This window comes from Alosa pseudoharengus, unplaced genomic scaffold, assembly GCF_046254945.1.
Source record: "Alosa pseudoharengus isolate Yale_2024_CS ecotype anadromous, Long Island Sound unplaced genomic scaffold, YU_APseudo_1.1 YU_APseudo_1.1_scf_25, whole genome shotgun sequence".
NCBI classification, from domain to species: Eukaryota; Metazoa; Chordata; class Actinopteri; order Clupeiformes; family Clupeidae; genus Alosa; species Alosa pseudoharengus.
The window spans coordinates 1934837-1955012 of record NW_027468696.1 but is presented as its reverse complement, the minus strand read 5'-3'; the positions used below and the strand labels follow the sequence as shown (position 1 = coordinate 1955012).

Below are 20176 nucleotides of genomic sequence, written 5' to 3'. Positions count from 1 at the left end.
GGGCATCTGCAAGATACATCATATTATATGGAATATGGAGGCATGTATGGACGCATATGTCCACTTCACTCCAGTGAGTTTTAATGTGCAGTTGTTCTTATTGTTGTTCTTATTCCAGTAGAACTGAACACGGCCTGTGTAAGATGGGTTGTTTTTGAGATCAGGGGGTTCACGTCTTTGGGGTGAATCACCCAGAAGACTTTAGTCACCATTTGACCAGCAGGGGGAGCGAGAGAGCAGGGCATGGCCACTGATGATTCAGTCAGAGCACAGATGTTTTCATGTGTGATGTTTACCCAGTCATTTTCAGGGCACGCCATAATTAATCAACCACACTAAGGACATCTAAGAGACAAGACAGATTAAATTCCCTATGATACCTCAACGGCATTTCAAAGTGCAGATCACCTGTTGTGTACAACACATAATTGGGCTTTCAAAGATAATTAATATATGGAGAAAATGTCATCTCATCTTTTCTCGTCACACATACCTGCATTAATTATTTGATATTTATTTCTACTGTATATCTTCAAAACTACTAACATAGTATGGTGACCAACAGAACAGTCAGAGGGTCTACACAAGGTCATAATCGAGCCCAAATCTGCTGCAGAGGCATTTATATTATCTGTTACTGTGAGACTTTCTGGAAGTATCCTGTGTCTGGAAGTATCCTGTGTCCTGTGGCGCCGCCAGCCGTAATCCTGTACACACTGTGCATACAATTTTTCAACCTTTATTCATGAAATCATTCAATAATACTACAATAAAAATAGCTTGTGCACAGTCTTCGCGCAAATATGATAGCCTATGTTTAGGGCAAAGAGAATGGACATCTCAACATAAGGATACATTAGAAGATGATGATTGGTGTAACTTTGTCAAGACATGATAAGCAGTTCTGGCGCTTAAAAACGCAACGTTCCATTCAGGCATAAATCATTCAAGCGTAGTGCTCGTCATGAAAAGAAAACAGCAGCTTAATATTTTTCAGGTGTTTAACAGTAATAGGCGCACTGTTCTCAGCAGTTATGCCGAAGGCAGTGAGATTAGGCATTGCATCCTACAGTCTGTCTGTTTGGAACATCGCAGTTCAGGTTTCAAGAATGATACGATTCAGTTAGATATCTGAAATGTCTGATCAGTTTGTCTGCTAACAACCATCATAAACTAAGGCTACTTGTTAGACCGTCTCCTGCTTATCCCGACATTAGCTTTCATGTTTAATAACCAACTCAACTGGCCTAGGCTACTGCTTATCAACTCCTTTTCACTAATACAAGATGAGTAACTCATAAAATGAGTTACACTTATAAGATGAGTTGCACTACATTTAAGTTTTATTTAAGTTAAGTAAAACATTTATTTAATTTACAAGACCCAATTAATTTACTTGAGTTACCTTTAGGGCTTTAATTCCTCATGGACAGTAAAGGTATCACTGTGTTGGATACAGTGTATCCTATCTAATAGCATTCAGGGGTCCTAAACAAGCTGGGAATTTAGCTAGGCTATCTTACTTGGGCCTGTCACAGCTAAGAGGAGTTATTTGAATCTCAGGGGCACAAGGACAATCAAAATGAATCCAGCAAAAAATAAATAAATACATAAATAAATAAATAAATTCAGAGGGCAAACATTGTAAGTTGACATATATTTTACACATCCCCAGCCAATGTGCAATGCAATAGTCATCAAATCCCCCCATATGTCAGATATCCCCCCATATGTCAGAAATGATTTAGCCTAAATCAAAGAGATAGTTTTGCATTTGCCTGAAGGGGTGTGGCCTAAATATTATGTGTGTTTCACATTTCAAATGTTTTTATTTATTTTAATTATTTCAATGTATTTAGATATTGTTAAAATGCTGCTAATACTAATAGTTGATTGAAGAGCAATTGACCTGTCGCTAAGCCCCGCCCCCCATTGTTACCATTTGAAAACTCGCACAAACAAACCAGACTTGATTAGAAATACATTGTGGACAATGGCAGCTGACAGTATATGAAAGCAGGCTTTGAGGACGTTTTGGTGGTTAAAGGATTTACTTTCCTCCAGAAGCTATCAAAAGGGACTTAATTATGCTATGGAGGGGTGTATTTAACTTTAGAATACATACAAGGTGACAAGCAGTTGTGGCCGTGCAAATCACCGTGCAAAAACCATTGATGTTAATGCAAGTTAGCTAGCTAGTGGAAGATTGATACTAAGATATGTTAGGTTACGTTAATATTTGATGTAGTAAGAATATAATAGTTGGTTAATGAGCATTTTCATCTTGGGATTTAACAGGGAACCTGTGCCCACGTTGTTGGCTTAGTAGCCTAGCTGCTACATTACGTCGAGCTGTTGCAAACGCGAGAGACGTCCTGTGTGTGGTTCTGAAAATAAAAGACAAAATACGTTTTTGAAATGACCCAATGCGGACGACACAGAGGGACTTAACAGGGATGTCCCGAAAAGGTACGACATCGGACATCACACAAATACCAAAGGAGAACTTGCTCCGGACGTCAATAACGTTCCAGTGACATCTACTAGAGAACAAAACGTTGGGCACCAATTGCCCTTCAACTCTAAATCCTTACAACTGACCTGTCGCTAAGCGCCACCCTTAGAACGCTGATGAGCCAATGACAGTCCAGCCTCAACGGGACTCGGACATCAGCTCGGACAACTCCATAGGAAACAAAATGACAAATTAATGGTTATTTATGGAGTTTATTAACTCAAAAAACCCCGACGGATAACCATGGTCAAACGTTTTGCATGGGGGACGTGTAATACTGATAGCCGGTACCCCATTGCCCCATTGGCAAACTTTGGAGGTGGGGAAATTTCAAGCCCCAACTAACCCCATCACCCCGGCAAAATGGGAATGTTAAAATATTATTTTCGCATTTTGGTTCCAGGTTACATTTCCTGTCTCGGTCCACTGAATCTGATGTTATTTTAATTCATATGTTGGTCTGTTTAGGACTCCTACTTTTGTGTGTGGCTATTTTAATAATCTTCCTTGTCAAAAAAGGCATTCTAAAGATAGACAAAAACAAAACCAATGTCCTCCTGTTCATTCCCACCGTGTGACTCACACATTGAGATCTACTGTACTATTCACACTGAATTATATTGTATCTTTGAGCTGTGATATTATGTCACATTTATTCCTCTTTCTGCATCAAATGCATTTATTTCACTCAAACTGTTAGACTCTGGTCTCTGCATATCACTAAACCATGTGTTACGGTTCCCCACCGGAGAGCCACAACATAAAGTGGAGAACAACGACTGGGTTAAGGCTCAAAAGGGGTATTTATTGATGTTCCCTAAAAAGGGCAAAAGCAGGCTCGGACACCGGCAAAAAGGCTCGAAGGCGTTGAAAAACCGTAGACGACACGGTGGTAGCAACCAGCAGGAAAAACCCAGGCAATGCTCTGCAGACCAGGTCCAGAACGAGCCTTTTGAAGAGGCTGGCCAAGTGCACCGCATCCTGGCTAATTGGATCACCTGATTAGGGAGCAAACACAGAAAGTGGCAGGTAACAGCACCCCTACCACTCACAGCCAGTAGGGTGTGCCAAAAAACATAACGGTAAATTAGAAGGAACTCCGGGGGCCGTAACACCCTCCCACCGAAATGGTGACTTTAGTCTCCATAACTAAATAACTACATAACAAAAAGAAACAGCCTGCAGTACAACTTCCATAATATATACATAAAAGATTTAAAAAAAAAGAATACTTACGCTCCTAGATCTGAACTAGATCCTACCCATCCTGATGCATGCGAGACAAGGCATCCGCTAACACATTGTCTGATCCGCGGACATGCACAATATCAAGGTCATATGGCTGCAAAATAATGCTCCAGCGCATAAGGTGTTGGTTGGAATTACGCATTTTGTTCAGGAACCGCAACGGATTATAGTCGCTGTAAACAGTGATGGGGTGTGAGGACGAACCTAAATATACCTCAAACTGCTGGATGGCGAGGACGAGACTGAGAGCCTCCTTTTCAACAGTAGAGTACCGTTTCTGGTGGTGATTAAATTTACGCGAAAAATAACACACCGGGTGTTCGACTAGATCAGGACCACATTGAAGAAGGACAGCTCCCGGCCAACGTCACTCGCATCTACGGCAAGATGAAATGGTTTGCCGAAGTCGGGTGCAAGCAGGAGCGGAAACTAAGAGACCCTTCACGTTTCGAAACGCCATTTCACAGTTATCATTCCATATATAAGGAACCTTAGGGCTTAAGAGGTCGGTAAGAGGCGAGACGATGGAGGAGAAATTCTTGCAAAAGTTACGGTAATAACCAACCATTCCGAGTGTAGCGCTGGACATTTCTGCAGCAGTCTATCGCGTTGTCACAGTCACCAAAGTGGTTAACTAGCTAGCACTTAGTGGCTAATATTCACGGGAGAAAAAGACCACCATCCTCTCTTTGGTCTAGGAACTCATACACTCAGACCGTTTATTCTGCGCATGCTCACAATAACATCCCAGTGCACGCAGGCACGCACGTCACTGCGTAGGCTACTTTAACATGGCTTTGCCACTTATATTATCAAATATGCTTAACACTCCCACTCAAAGACATGTTTATAGCATTCTACAGTGGTAAACAAAAACCAACAATACATCATAACTCCAAAATAAAACATTTTGCATACTGACAGTACTCTAAAAACCTTCAAAAACATTTACATCTGCCAGTTCACATTATTCTCCAAACAAATATCCCTTGAAGTTCTCAAATTTAGCCTTTGTCACAGGCTTGGTAAGGACATCAGCTACCATGTCTGCAGTAGGGCAGTATTCTATAGATATTTTCCCCTCTGTGTGTGCAGACCGTACAAAGTGATATTTTATATCTACGTGTTTACTCCTCTGTCTGCATACTGGGTTCTTAGACAAAGCTATCGCCCCCTGGTTGTCCGCATATATTTTAACTGGTACATGCTTGTTACTACTATCTATTCCTTTAAGTAGTTGTACAAGGTACATACTCTCTTGAGTAGTGGCTGCTAGTGCCATATACTCAGCTTCACAGGTGGATAATGCCACCGTTGGCTGTTTCCTACTCTTCCACGATATAACTGGACCATTATCAGTTAAGCTGAAACAGTATCCAGTTGTGCTCCTCCTATCATTTTTATCGGCTGCCCAATCAGCATCACTGTATCCCTCAAGCTGTAGGCCTTTCTCACATTTCCGGTAGTGTAGCTCCTGATCTATAGTACCCTTTAAGTACCTCAGTAGGTGTTTTGCTGTAGCCCAGTGCTGTTGCTTTGGTTCTGCTAGGTGTTGTGATAATTTACTAACAACCCAGCTCAGGTCAGGTCGAGTACATGTCATAATGTATATCAAGCTACCTACTATCTCTCTATATCCTGTTGAGTCAATAACTTCACCCTCATTGTCAAAGTTTAACTTTTGCTCACATGGGGTGGATCTCGGTTTGCATTCAGACATTCCAAATTTCGCTAACATCTTCTCTATGTGTCTCTTTTGAGTCATTTTGATCTCTCCCTCACTCTGTCTAAAGTCAATACCCAGGAAGTGTTTAAGTGGACCCATATCTTTCATCTTAAACCTTCTCTTCAGCATTTCTTTTACATCACTGAGTAAGGTGTTGTTACTCGCCGCTATGATTAAGTCATCTACCCATACTAACAAAATCACTTTCTCATTCTCAGATTCTCTACTGTAGACACAATGATCAGCATCATTTTGTACAAAACCATTCTCTGTAAGGTGATCATGCAGTAACATGTTCCAGTTACGCCCGGACTGTTTTAAACCATACAATGACTTATTAAGTTTACACACTAAGTGTTCTCCTGCTTTAGACTTGATCTCAAAACCTTCCGGTTGCTCCATATATACCTCACAGTCCATTGGAGCATGGAGGTAAGCCGTTTTTACATCCATTTGGTGTAGGGTAAGATCCTCCTGTACAGCCACCTGCATCAATGCTCGGACAGAGGTCATGTTGGCTGTTGGTGAAAAGGTCTCTTTATAGTCAATTCCTTCCACTTGACCATACCCCTTTGCAACATATCTGGCTTTACAAGTCTCAGATCCATCTGGGCTTTCTTTCACTGCATATACCCAGCGACCTCCCACTGCTTGTTTGCCTCTTGGCAGTGGTGTCAGAGTGAAAGTCTCGTTCTCTGTCAAAGAGTTCATCTCCTCTTTCATCGCTTCAGTCCACATTTTTGACTTCTTAGAGTCCATAGCCTCTTTAAATGTTTTGGGTACACCATAAGCCACTCTGTAGAAATAATCTATATTTTCACTTTCATCATTATTACACTCAGCTTTACACTGGTACTCCTTAAAGTATTCTGGAGCCTTTCTTTGTCTTGTAGGATACCTTCTTTCTCCCTGTTCACTCTCAGTACTATCTATCTGGGTCGGGTATTCCTCAACAGTCTCCTCAACATTGGACTCTTTACTTTCCTTAGGCTGTCCCTGACTCTGGTTGACTATCTTTGGTGGTGTATCTCCATAACTCTCAATGTCGTCCCCTATGTCACAATCTGTCTGAGTCTGGCTATCTGCGCTACCTTTGGTGATGAATTTTACCAGCCTATGTTTTAGGACTTTTCCTGTCTCAGGATAATACACATTATATGCTGGACTATATTTATCATAGCCTACGAAGATCCCCTTTTCACATCTAGCATCCAGCTTCTTCTTATCCTGCTTATATACATAGCATTCAGAGCCAAATATCTTCATGTTAGATAGGTTAGGTGTTTTTCCTGTGAAAACACGGTAAGGTGTCTGCTCTAGCCGCTTACTATAACACCTATTCCGGATTTGAGCTGCTGTCTGTACAGCATATGTCCATAATTGCTTTGGGAGGTTGCTCTCCAATAGCATGCATCGTGACATCTCAAATAAGGTTCTCCAACCTCTTTCGGCAGTTCCGTTCTGATGAGGTGAGTAGGGTGCACTAGTCTCGTGCCTTATCCCGTTACTCCTAAGTAGAGACTGGAACTCCTGCCCGGTAAATTCTGTACCGTTATCAGACCTTATGCACTTTATCTTTCCATATGGAGCTACGTCTGCAATGAATTTTTCTGTAGCTTTCATCGTGTCACTCTTTGCTTTGATAAAGTATGGAAAAATCATCCCACTGTAATCATCAGTAAATGCTATTGCATACCTGTATCCATCTTTATCTGCTGGTTCTATAGGGCCGCATAGATCTGTGTGTACTAGCTCTAGTACGGTTGTAGCTTTAGTGTCTGACTGTCTATTTCTGCTTTGTGTAAACTTTCCCTGTGTGCATATTTCACAGTTTTGATTGGACTTGTCATGTTTCCCTTTTATAGTCATCCCTTTAACCACTTTTCTAATCTTGCAATATCCTCAAAATTACAATGACCAAGTATCCTATGCCACGTTTGAATGTCATGACAACCACACACTTCATCAACATTTTCATCTTCAACAGTGCTAAGGTAATACAGCCTACCATACACATCCATTTTGAACTTGGTACCGTCCTTGTTGACCAGCCAGTTATCACCGTCCTTGAAGTGCATCTCGGCTCCGTTTGCTGTAGCTGATTTGACTGAAAAGATGTTTTGTGGAAACGTTGGGATGTACAGTGCTTGCTTGAGCCTTGTTTTCACTTGTCCTCCCTCGCTGTCCAGCAAGTAGATTTCGGCATCTCCCCTCATCTTCGCCATCCCGCTCACCTTGGTTCCGTCGGCAAGCTCGATCATGTGATCCTCAGGCCTGAAGCTCTTGTCAACTGTTTTGAACTTTGTAGCGTCGTTGATCATGTGTGATGTGGCGCCACAGTCGACCATGAGGCCTTTCTTGTTTCCTCTTTGAGTAGGACAGTCACTCATCTTGAAGAAACAGAAAGATGTAGGCTCTGCCTCTGTCTCTCCATAGGCTTTCTTCACATGGTCACGGCCTCGTCCTCGACCACGTCCCCTTCCTCGCTGTGGTGTGTCCCACTTTCGATCATCTCTTCTTGCCTGGGATTCATCAGGGCACGTCCTGGCCATGTGCCCCTTTTTACCACACGTGTAACACTCGATATCAGCCAAATCCATTTTCTTTCCTCTCCCTCTTCCACGTGACCTCGTTGCTCCGCTAGTCTTCATCACATTGTCTTCCTCTACATTCACGTCACTCTTACCATATTTTTCAGTACTCTCATAACTTCGCAGTTTCGTTTTAAACTCGCTGAACGTTACAATGTCATTTGTCTGGGTGATGTGCACGACGAATGGCTTGTATGAATCAGGTAGCCCCTTTACTAATATGGCTATCTGAAGCCCATCACTAATATGTTCGTCTGCTCTTCTCAATGACGTGAATATAGTCTCTGCTCGAATAATATAGTCAGTGACCGTTTCATTGCTAGCCTTTTGGAGTGAGGAAAGTTCACAATACAAACTCACAACGCGGGGTTTATCCTTTCCGGCATAGTGCTCGCGAAGAATCTCCAGTGCTCTTCTTCCGTCACGTTTTGCGTCCCTCATTACCAATGACAAACTCTTGTTATCTAGGCATTGGACTAACTGCATATGCCTCTCCGTTCTTTGCCTCATCTTCCGCGAGAGCTCCTTCGTCTTCCTCATCTATCTGCGGGTCCTCCACGATAACTCTGAGACCACGCAACTCCATGTGTGCGAGAAACCTCGTTTCCCAGAGTTCGTAATTTTTCTCATCACCGTCGAATAACAGTCTGACCACCTTTGGCCTGCATGACTGGGCCCATAACCTGTAGCGCTGGACATTTCTGCAGCAGTCTATCGCGTTGTCACAGTCACCAAAGTGGTTAACTAGCTAGCACTTAGTGGCTAATATTCACGGGAGAAAAAGACCACCATCCTCTCTTTGGTCTAGGAACTCATACACTCAGACCGTTTATTCTGCGCATGCTCACAATAACATCCCAGTGCACGCAGGCACGCACGTCACTGCGTAGGCTACTTTAACATGGCTTTGCCACTTATATTATCAAATATGCTTAACACCGAGGAACCGCCTTAAGCCACGTCGGTCTAGGGGAGCAGGAAATGCCAGGATTGAGTGGACTTTGGCTTCTACCGGTCGCACCTCACCGCCACCTACTACATGGCCTAAGTAGGTTATCTTGGCTTTACCGAATTCGCATTTGGCGAGATTGATTGTGAGGTTGGCCTTCGACAACCTTTGGAATAGCTCACGGATTTGACTCATGTGCTCAGGCCACGTCTGACTGTACAGAACCACGTCGTCCGGGTATGCATCGCAACCAGTCATACCGCTCAAAACTATATTGACTAGTCGTTGATATGTGGCAGGAGCGTTACGCATTCCGAAAGCCATGACACGATAATGTAAGAATGCATCCGGGATGACAAAGACAGAGATTTCTTTTGCCCTACTGGTTAATGGGACTTGCCAGTAACCTTTAAGCATGTCAAATTTGCTGACAAAGACAGCAGAGCCTACTCTGTCTACGCAATCGTCTATGCGCGGCAGTGGGAAGCAGTCCGGCTTTGTAACAGAATTTACCTTCGTTACAGAAGCGGAGGGAACCGTCGGACTTACCCACTAGCAAACATGGGGAACTCCAAGCACTACTGCTGGGCTCAGCGATATTATGGCTTAGCATATAGTTAACCTCACGCTGCAGGTGAGCTCGCTTAGTTGGGTTAACCCTTAGAACCCTAAGCTGTTTTTAGGGCATTTTCACTACCTTTATTCATAAGGATTTATTCTGGTCATTGTAAGTGCCACACACATATATTATATATTGTTTTTTTCAGGGGAGTTTAGGCTATTCAGATCTGCCATCATTTCATGTATTAATACTAGCATTGATTTTATTTAGATTTTTAAAGAATTAAAATATAAAAAGTGTATTATAAAAATTCTTATATTTCGACATGTATCTCACCACAGCAAGCTCACAGCTCTACATGCATTTCATGTGTGTGCAGGGCAGACTGTCCTGAATCGGGCAATATAATTGCCATGTTGGAGGGATACTCTGGGGCTGAGCAATTTACAGAAATATTTGCTGTGTGATTTACGGAAATAAATGCCATTTTTTATTTAGTGATGAAAAATGACCTTTCTGCGCTCCATACTGTATCTGTGACACGAACTGATCTGACCTGACTTGACCCGAGGTTGCGTGTTAGCCTGCGTGCCTGTGTGTATGCAGTCATAAGTAATGTGTGTGCAGGTGAACGCAGAGAAGTATAGACTGTAAATATGATGCAATTTGATTTAATTTCATGATTTTTTTGAATTTTCATACTTGATCGTACAGACAAGTGTGTAGTCTCGTTGGAAAGCCCCACTTCTGCTCTGTCGTGCAATAAAGGTTTCATCTCGCTGCGATGAACCATTCCGGAGCAATGTAACAGAGAAGAAAGGGTGTGTTTTTTGACACACTTTGCGTCAATCGGGTTCTAAGGGTTAACCCGGTAGGGATGTTGCTTGATCGGTGAATTCGAACCTACGTCAATGTCATGCTGAAGCACGTTAGTTTGGAACGGAACGTCACCGAAGAGGTTTTCAAATTCCCTAATTAGGTTTTGCACGTCTTCCCTCTCAGCAGGTGGTAAATAGGACAGATGCTTAGGAAGGGCCGCCAGTATTTCTGAATTGTTGAGACGGCCAACAATCACAGACCTACTGGGATCTGTTAGGTCATCTTCACCGGCTCCCACTAGGGAGGATAGCAAAACGGCTTTAGACTGGACAGGTTCTGGTTTCAGAACCACGGTCAGCGACTCAGAGTTAGGCTCACGGTCAAAGTATATCTTCAGCATGTTCACGTGGCATAACCGTGAACGTTGACGGCGGTCTGGAGTTTTGACGATGTAATCACGATCCGAGATTTTCCGTTCAATGACATATGGGCCACTGAAACGACTTTGTAGCGACGAACCTGGGACGGCCAGTAAGACAAGGACTTTGTCTCCGGGTTCGAACACACGATGTTTAGTTTTGGTGTCATACCATTTTTTTATTTTCTCTTGAACCCCACCAAGGTGTTCCTTCGCGATTTCGCACACAGTGTAGAGCCGTGACCTAATCTCACCTACGTGGTGCAGCACATTGCGGGGGTGCGACTCACCCACTAGGGCATCTTTGAAAACGGCCAGAGGGCCCCGAGGAGTGTGACAGAAGACTAGTTCGGCAGGACTAAAACCTGTGGACTCCTGCACGACTTCTCTAGCAGCGAGTAGCAACCAAGGCACTCCCTCTTCCCAGCTCGCGTTCTGTTCCAGGCAGTATGCCCTCAGCATTGACTTAAAGGTCTAATGGAATCTCTCCAGCGCTCCCTGACTTTCTGGGTGGTGAGCACTGGAGATATTATGCCGAATCGCAAGCTGTTTTAGTACCTTTGCAAACACACGAGAGGTGAAGTTTGTTCCCCGATCGCTCTGGATTACCTTCGGTAATCCAAAGAGTGAAAAGAATTTTATTAGCGCTTGAATCACTGTTTTCGCTGAGATGTTACGCAAGGGTACAGCCTCTGGGAAACGGGTGGTAGCGCACATAATGGTTAAGAGGTACTGGAAACCGCTCTTTGACCGAGGCAAAGGACCCACGCAGTCAATGACTATGTGTTCGAAAGGGTTGTTAATGCTGGGGATTTGGTATAAGGGAGCTGGAGGAACCTTTTGGTTCGGCTTGCCCACTAATTGGCATACATGGCAGGTTTTACAGAAATGTCGGACATTTTTTTTCAACCCAGGCCAATGAAGTAGAAATGGCGGAGGACTCGGTCATACGTTTTTGTGACACCCAAGTGTCCAGCTGCAGAATCGTGGGCAAGTTTGAGTATCTCCCCACGATACTCACCAGGCACAATGACCTGTGAGACGACATGGCACTCGTCGGGACTGTTACGAGGTTGCCATTTCCTCATCAGAATTCCATCACGAAAAAAATATCCCTGGGGCGACGGCACGAGATCACCGGAGGCACACGCAGTATCAATAAGCGAGGTGAGCGTTGGATCATTTTTCTGCAACAAGATTAACCTATCTCTCGACAATGGCACGTTGTTTGCAGCTAAGTGTTCAGTTTTGTTTTTATCTGCTGCAGACGACGACACCTTGGCAACCGCAGAGGAGTCAAGAGGCTGATCGGGATTCAGATTGGCGAGAAATGTATCCTGCAGGTCATCAAAGACGCCGGGCCTGTTCTGAGACATGGCACGAGTTACGGCGCACGAAGGAAACACCCCAGGAAATTTCTGCACACAATCGTCTACAGCAGGGGAGAGTGGCACGGACACGACTTCAGGTGGCGCAACTGCCTTTTCCCAAACCTCACCTCCAGCGAGATCATTCCCCAGGATGAACGAGACCCCAGGGACTGGCAGCGAGGGGCGCACGCCTACAACAACGCAGCCAGACACCAGATCAGACTGAAGTTTAATTTTGTGAAGCGGGACCTGAATAAAATTCATTCCTATACCTCTAACAAGCATGCTACTCCCGACTGCCGTTTCTTTACCCAGGGGCAACACATCCTCTAGAACGAATGATTGGCTAGCGCCGGTATCTCGTAGGATTTTGACAGGTATTAGTTCGTCACCGCCAGGGGTTGAAACACAACCACTTCTCACAAAGGGTTTGTAATCGGCTGCTAACTCGGAGTGAATTTCACGGCCAATGTGCAGGATTGGCGACAGCTCCCTATCGGCGGTTACTAACGCGACAGACTTGGCTTGCTTTTTCTTGAGAATGGGGCATTCTGACACGAGATGACCAGTTCTCTTGCAATACACACACAACATCTCATTAACAGGAGCTTGGGGACTCGGTCTGCGAAATGAGCTGCGATCAGGAGCTACAGTTGCAGGGACGTCTCTGTACGGTTTTTCACGCGAACCAACTTTGTGGGTTATGACGTATTCGTCAGCGAGTACAGCGGCCCTGTCTAATGTCTCCGCCTTCTGTTCGCTGAGATACATCGAGTCGGGGAGACAGTTTTTGAATTCCTCAATCAGAATTAATTGGAGAAGCTGTTCGAAGTCCTCTACGCCCTGTGCAGCGCAAAAACGAGTAAAAAGTGACTCTTTCTCACAAGCAAATTCCACGAACGTGTGTCGCTCAGTTTTACGAAAGCGACGGAAACGCAACCTATAAGCTTCTGGCACCAGCTCGTATGCTCGCAAAATAGCACCTTTGACGCAATCATAATCCGCGCCTTGTTCAAGGGACAAAGACGAATAAACCTGCTGGGCCTTCCCAACCAGCGTACACTGGAGGAGAAGAGTCCAAGCAGACCTAGGCCAATTCAAAGACGTCGCTACCCGCTCAAAGTGCACAAAATATCTGTCCACTTCTCGTTCCTGGAATGGAGGGACGAGTTTAAAATTAGCCGCAACATCAAACGATGGTCGTGTCAAGACAGGGATTTTGAAACCCTCCTGTTTCGCAGACAGGTGTAACCGAGCGATTGCAAGCTGATTAGCCAATTCAAGATCTCTGGCCTGTAACTTTAACTCTTCCTGACGAACAAGTAGCTCTTGCATCCGATATTCATGGTCTTGTCTCCTATCAAATTTTTCTGGTACCGCGGGACGACCTGAATCGGACTTAAGCGGCGGCAGTGTGGGTGATTCAGGGGCTACTATTGGAGTTGCTGGCTCAGAAATAATTCCCTTCTCCACTAAAGCAGAAATCAGCTGAGTCACTATTAGATGCTTTTTCCGCTTCTGTTCAGAGGTAAGCTCAACGTCATACTTCCCGGCCAGTTCAATTAGTTGGTCTAAAGACGCATTAGGGCTATCTACAAAGTCCTCGACAGTAGTCATTCCCACACGAACAAACCGAAGCCTAGAAAGGGAAAAAAAACAGGAATCGTCAATTATCAAATCAGAAGCTGCAACAACCGTATGACAAAAATGCAGTCAATGCTTAGTAATAATTTCAAGTGGCCAATAAAACGACCACGGTTCAAGTGCGCTGAAATTAGGATTAGATTAAACACTCAAGAGTTTGTATCAAGCGCACAAAAGAATACAGCTTAATGCTGCTGCAAAGATTAAGTATTTACTTTCACAAAAGTTAGAGAAGCAGTCTACCACATACACTTCAATAACAAAGCGCTGCAATAGTAACCATGAGATGTACAAATGTGCAGAAATGACACTATCTATATCAGCATATAAAACATATCTCATATCTCTATTTTATTCACTGCTTTCTCTGTGTTGTCATATCAGCCATAGAACACGTGTACTTACCCAGGGTTCTGGACAGGAGGAGAAGAACAGACAGAGACCAATAACATTCCATTTCCACCATCACAGACACAGTGTCCTGCAGACTGTAGCTTGAGTTCTAATGATGTCTTGTGTTTGTTACTGAGAACAGGAAGAGTGCTCACACCAGTTTTTTTTTCTCCCTGTGGTCAGTCTTTCTGATCACAACATACGTAAAGTGTGTGTGTGTGTGTGAGTGTGTGTGTGTGTGTGTGTGTGTGTGTGTATGTGTGTGTGTGTGAGTGTGTGCTTCTGTGTGAGTGTGTGCTTCTTTGTGAGTGTGTGTGTGTGTGTGTGTGTGTGTGTGTCTGTGTGTGTCTGTGTGTGTGCGTCTCTGTGTGTGTTTTTGCATGCACATCAGTTTGTGTTTGTCAGTCTGTGTGTGTGTGTGTGTGCTTGCACATCAGTGTTTGTCAGTGTGTTATTATGTGTGTGTGTGTGTGTGTGTGTGTGCTTGCACATCAGTGTTTGTCAGTGTGTTATTGTGTGTGTGTCAGTAGCCCCTCCCCTGCAGTCCCCTGATAAACCCTTGTTGTATTTCAGGTGCAATCACCATTAACCACCAGTAGGGGGTGTTATCACACTGTTAGATACCATACAGTAAGGTCCATAATTATTTGGACAGTGACACCATTTTTGAACTGTGAACTGAATTTTTGATCTTTTGTTCTGTGTGTTCCTGGAGTCACTAGCTGAGCTTCTTTTTCCTCCTTTGAGAAAATAGAATAAACACACAGGCAACATATGTGAACTATGATATGCTGATATGTATCAGAGCTGTACCAGGCCTGTAGAACAGGGAGTTTCACCAGGACATTACAACAGCAAGGACCACTATGAGGGCAATTGTGATGATGGTGTCTCACCTTAATTATCTTATTATGCTAATTATGCAAATTGCCCAAAGTGCAATTTTTAGCAACCAAGTTGAATTCCATCCACTAGGCCTATAGATGACATTTCTGCGATAAAACTTTAGAGTACTCAACATTTCTGGGTCTATGGGGGATGCAACTTGACTACTGAGAAAATGTACCATCTGTGCCTTATAGTCCAATAGAGCCCCCTAATGGTGCTTAATGACCATTGCACTGCATTACGAAATGTCAGGCAGGGGCCCTATGGAAGACAATAAAGGGCCCACTGATTGGCTGGAGAGACTGCAGACGTTTCATTGAGAGTCTACTGGGGGTCTGGAGCTGCATCATTGGACAGAATCAGGGGCTTATCATCAGCAGCACCAGTGTTCTAAAGGCACCTGACCCACCACCAGGTGAGACACAGCTGGAGCTTCATCATTGGACAGAATCAGGGGCTTATCATCAGCGGCACCAGTGTTCTAAAGGCACCTGACCCACCACCAGGTGAGACACAGCTGGAGCTTCGATGGAGGCATCTGAGGCAATGGAGAAGCGGTGCCCATCCTATTAGACTCTTGGACTTTGTAATGCTCAAAATACAGACATGCCTGTTCTGAAACATAAATCATGTTGTTAAATAGGCCATTCTTTTGTGTATGTGATGTGATCCTTTGTGGAGACATTGTACTTCACATCCAGCAAAGGGCACTCTGCCGGTCAGTGGAGTTCCCCACGTGTGGACTTATGATCTGAAGTTGATAGCTGGGCTTTTGCCAGGACATTATAATTCATACAGTTCACTCTGAAGAATTTTGTCTAAAACCAAAACGCCATTTTCCTTATGGATGAACTATTTCATCATTGCAATAACTATCATTTTGTGGGCATTCAGTGTGATTTGTTAGTATGTTTTTTAGACATGTTGCATCATATAAAAAATGAAAAAGGACAGTTGTTCCTTTCCTATGAGCAAATAGTTCACACTCTCTATCTGTGGATCAGGGGCGTGACGATAAGAAGCTGCTTGTGTTACTTCTGCTTGTGTCCAGTGCACCTTTTCTTTTATAGTGAAGTTCAGGGTTGCCGTTGGTCATTTACGGACTGAACTCAGCGCTCGTCCCAGTAAGTTTCTGATAGTGAGCTGTTGCTTATTCACTGACCTACACCTGACACACACTTGGGCTGTTAACACTCTTCTGGTGAGTTCTTTTTTATGTTCTAACTGAACTCAGTTCATAGCAGTTCATAGCAGTTCATAGTAGTTCACAGCAAGTTATCAGTACAACATGTTCTCTATATGTATGCTCATGCTTATGTTTCTGGAAGGGTTAGTGAGTAAAGAGAGATTTGAACATGAACATGTGTACACATGCAGTACATTAATCTACATCGCTCGCAGACACACACAAACACACACACATACTGTACACACACATACTGTACGCTCTCTCTCTCTCTCTCTCTCTCTCTCTCTCTCTCTCTCTCACACACACACACACACACACATACGCACACACACACACACACACACACACACAAACAGCCTTAGAGAGAGAGCGTAAGAAAGGCAGACATGCAAGACATACTGTATGTTTGGCAGCATACCAAACATGGATATCATACTTTAATGGAATTACAATTTATAGAATTCATGTTTCATCCTTTATACACCTCCCAGAGGTTCTATTCTATGTAACTGTCCCCCAGAGTACAAGAAAAAGAAGAAACAGCATCATCGCTGTTAGTTCCTCTATGTCAGTCCACCACAAGGGTTGCTCTCTACTAAAGTGCAGAGCTGCTTGGGCTCATTTACGGACTGTACTCGGTACGTTTGTGATAGTGAGCCGTTACTTATTCACTGACCTGAACCCGGCACACACTTGGAGTGTTAACACCGTTCTGGTGAGTTCTTCCTCATGTTCTTACTGAACACAGCACTTTACACAGTACAATGCTCATAGCAAGCCTGTACACTGTGTTCTTTAATAGCTTATGTTTTTGGAAGTGTTAACACACACAGAGAGAGAGAGAGACAGAGAGACGGACAATATATAAATACATAGAGTGCATACATAAACATACAAATTGAATGAACTTGTGCATTAACCCTAAACAGAATGTATATTTTATAACATAGAATATCTTATAGGCTACAAGAAACAGCATTTGCGATATGAAGGCTGCACTCTTGGACTCTTTGGCCCCGCCTCTCATGTTGGTCATCATAATGTGTAAGTAGTGATGATGAGATTGAAGAGAAATGTCAACAGAAATGTGTTTTATTAAGGGATCATAACATGAGTGACAATAACAAATAAATTAGCATAGTTTCCGTTCATCTCTAATACAAATACACTTTGCATGGCACATCTTGTCCGGTATTGTTGAATACTGTCCATAAGTAATCTACAGTATGATTGGTCTTTCAGATGTCCTCAGTGAGAGTAGTGCAGAAGGTTGTCCTGATCATGATTGGGTAATACTCACTCACCACCACATCTGTGCAGTGAGAGGATCATCAGTGGTCATGCCCTGCTCTCTCACTCCCTCTGCTGGTAAAAAAGCAACTAATGTCTTCTGGCTGATAAATGCTAAAGAAGGAAAAGACACTCCTGATATTGCTGATAAACCATCTTACCATGGACGAGTGAAGTACTATTGGAAGAAGAAGAACAACAATAAGAACAACTGCACATTAAAACTTACAGATGTGAAGTTGACAGACAGGGCTGAATACAGGGCAATAATTATAGCTGGCAAGGACAAATGGCAGAGCTGCTCTGCTGTTCTATTGTCAGTCACAGGTGAGTTTTGTCAATGTTATAAATATACCTTATTTTCACAGCTATCGACAAGACATGACAACCTGCACACCCAGAATCTCACTTCTCACTAAACTCCACTTCTCCCTTAGACCTGACCGTTTCAATCCCCACACCTGTGATGAAAGGTGGGGATGTGAGGCTGAGCTGCAATAATGGCTGTGGATTGAATAGCAACCCCACAGTGATATGGAGAAAGAATGGAGAAGATTTACCTGGAAAACAAACAGACAACTCTGAGCTTCTCCTCCAGAGAGTCAGTACTGAAGATGAGGGAAATTATTCCTGTGCTCTAAAAGGCCATGAGGGACATCCATCTAAACCAAGGAAGCTTAATGCCATGTGTGAGTATTCAAAGTTATTCAGTAATTACAGATATACAATATACGTGAAGTAATTGTATCACATTGCTCATTTGTATTGTTTTATTCTACTCCCTTTCATGCAGTCTCTCCTAAGAACATTTCAGTTTCTCTCAGTCCTGCTGGTGAGATACATGAGGGAAGTACAGTGACTCTGACCTGCAGCAGTGATGCCAACCCACCAGTGGAGAACTACACCTGGTTTAAGCTGAATGAGTCCACTCCAGTAGGATCAGGGCAGCAGTACAGCATCACTAACATCAGCTCTGAGGATGGAGGACAGTACTACTGTGTGGCCAGGAACAAATATGGAGCTGGGAACTCATCTGCTGTGTCCATCACAGTCACAGACCTGGGTATTTAACTTTCCCTTTGTGTTTCTGCACCAAGATTAGTTGGGACTATTGAGTCATTAATGGATCTGTTTGTCCCTCACAGGAGCCCGTAGTCCTGTACTGTATGTGGTAGCAGGAGTCTCAGTCTGTGGAGCTGCAGGTCTGATCTGTGTGCTGGTCTGGATTAGGTCAGTACTGGTCCTCACGCAGGTCTACAGTAAACCATATTCACATACCCTCTGTCCATCACTGTTTTTATTTAGTATCTGAGAGACAAGTGGCAAATACCTTTTTTGATAATACACCTCTGCAGTATTTTACAGGCCTGAAATGGACGTCCATCTGATCTAGAGAAGCTTCATGTTGTTCCATTTCTCAACTCTCTGTACTCATGTTCCCACAGAAGGAAGAGAAGAGCCTCCAGCTGTGACTCTGGGACCACAGGCAGGAACACACAGGTGTGTGTGTGGGGGGGATTCATCTGTTATGGTTATTTTAAGGGGTATATTGATCGTTTTTAGATTGGAATTGTTCAGCTGGGCGGTCAAGGTTTTTTCTTACATTCTTAAATATGGAGTCTTACTATTTCAATTTGTATTTATTCACTATATATATATATGTATTCTAATCGTATGATTTGTTTTTCTGTTTTAGGATGATGTGGACTATGAGAATGATCCTCTGGGAAGGAAACCTGGTTCCGTTCAAATGAGTTCAGTCTACGAGGGCCTGAACCCCAACACCACCCAACCTGATCCAGTTTATCAGACCCTGAACCCCAACACCATCCAACCTGATGCAGTTTATCAGAGCCTGAACCCCAACACCACCCAACCTGTGGCATAGCATGACCTTTACGTAAAAAGCTTGGAAAACTAAATGTGTGATTCTATATAAAACCTTTTTTTGTGTGAACCTATCTTGACTAGTGTTGTAAATGGAATCTCATGGAATCTCATCTCCTCACAATCCACTAGCTACCCATTCTGTACACTGTAAAAAAAAAGATCTCTGTAGGCAGCCCATAGGCATCGATAAATGTTTCCGTCAATGGGTGGACAAACGATTAAACACCCTAGCCTAAACTAAACTTAATACAAAAATGTATGCCACATGAATAGTGTCCCCCCGGCAACATTTCTTAAGTAATGTTAACGTAGTGCAACTTCTGCGCACTTTCAGTCACAAAATAGGGCCTGAGCCCAAAACATGATTCGTCGTTTGACTCCTGAACATTATCTCTCATGATATTCTGACCTGGCAGCTGAAGCATCCCAGAACGGCTGGAAGACCAACATCTTCTCAGTCCAGGGGAGAAGCAGGGAATTGTTGCCATGTCTACCACCAGTGTGCTGAGAAAAAAACAGGGGTGAATGGTCGCTCTCTCCAACAGGCCATCAAGTCCATGTCAAGTGCTGCTGAAAAAGCAGTAACTGGCTTTGGATTGGTTATAACATTTTTCACATCTTTCTCATCAACAAAAATGATTATGCTTGTGCAATAGTGTTGCAGTAAAAGCAAAAAATACAACC

The 20176-nt window shown here is 43.5% G+C and overlaps 1 protein-coding gene across 1 annotated transcript; it reads left to right on the top strand.

Annotated features, from left to right (window-relative positions):
* Positions 1-16213: 16213 nt before the first annotated feature.
* LOC143099170 (sialic acid-binding Ig-like lectin 14) lies at positions 16214-19586 on the top strand. The gene is made up of 9 exons (XM_076262240.1): positions 16214-16324; positions 16833-17027; positions 17275-17356; positions 17555-17929; positions 18040-18291; positions 18396-18665; positions 18748-18832; positions 19048-19102; positions 19299-19586. The coding sequence occupies exons 2-9, from the start codon at positions 16878-16880 to the stop codon at positions 19488-19490; spliced, it is 1461 nt and encodes a 486-aa protein (XP_076118355.1). The 5' UTR covers positions 16214-16324; positions 16833-16877; the 3' UTR covers positions 19491-19586.
* The last annotated feature ends 590 nt before the right edge of the window (positions 19587-20176 follow it).

Excerpts from the sequence above, each read along its gene's own strand:
- LOC143099170 (XM_076262240.1), top strand. The coding sequence starts at position 16,878 with ATGTCAGTCCACCACAAGGGTTGCTCTCTACTAAAGTGCAGAGCTGCT. Across the intron at positions 18,833-19,047 it reads TGTGTGCTGGTCTGGATTAG|AAGGAAGAGAAGAGCCTCCA; the intron begins GTCAGTACTGGT and ends ATGTTCCCACAG. Across the intron at positions 19,103-19,298 it reads CCACAGGCAGGAACACACAG|GATGATGTGGACTATGAGAA; the intron begins GTGTGTGTGTGG and ends TTTCTGTTTTAG.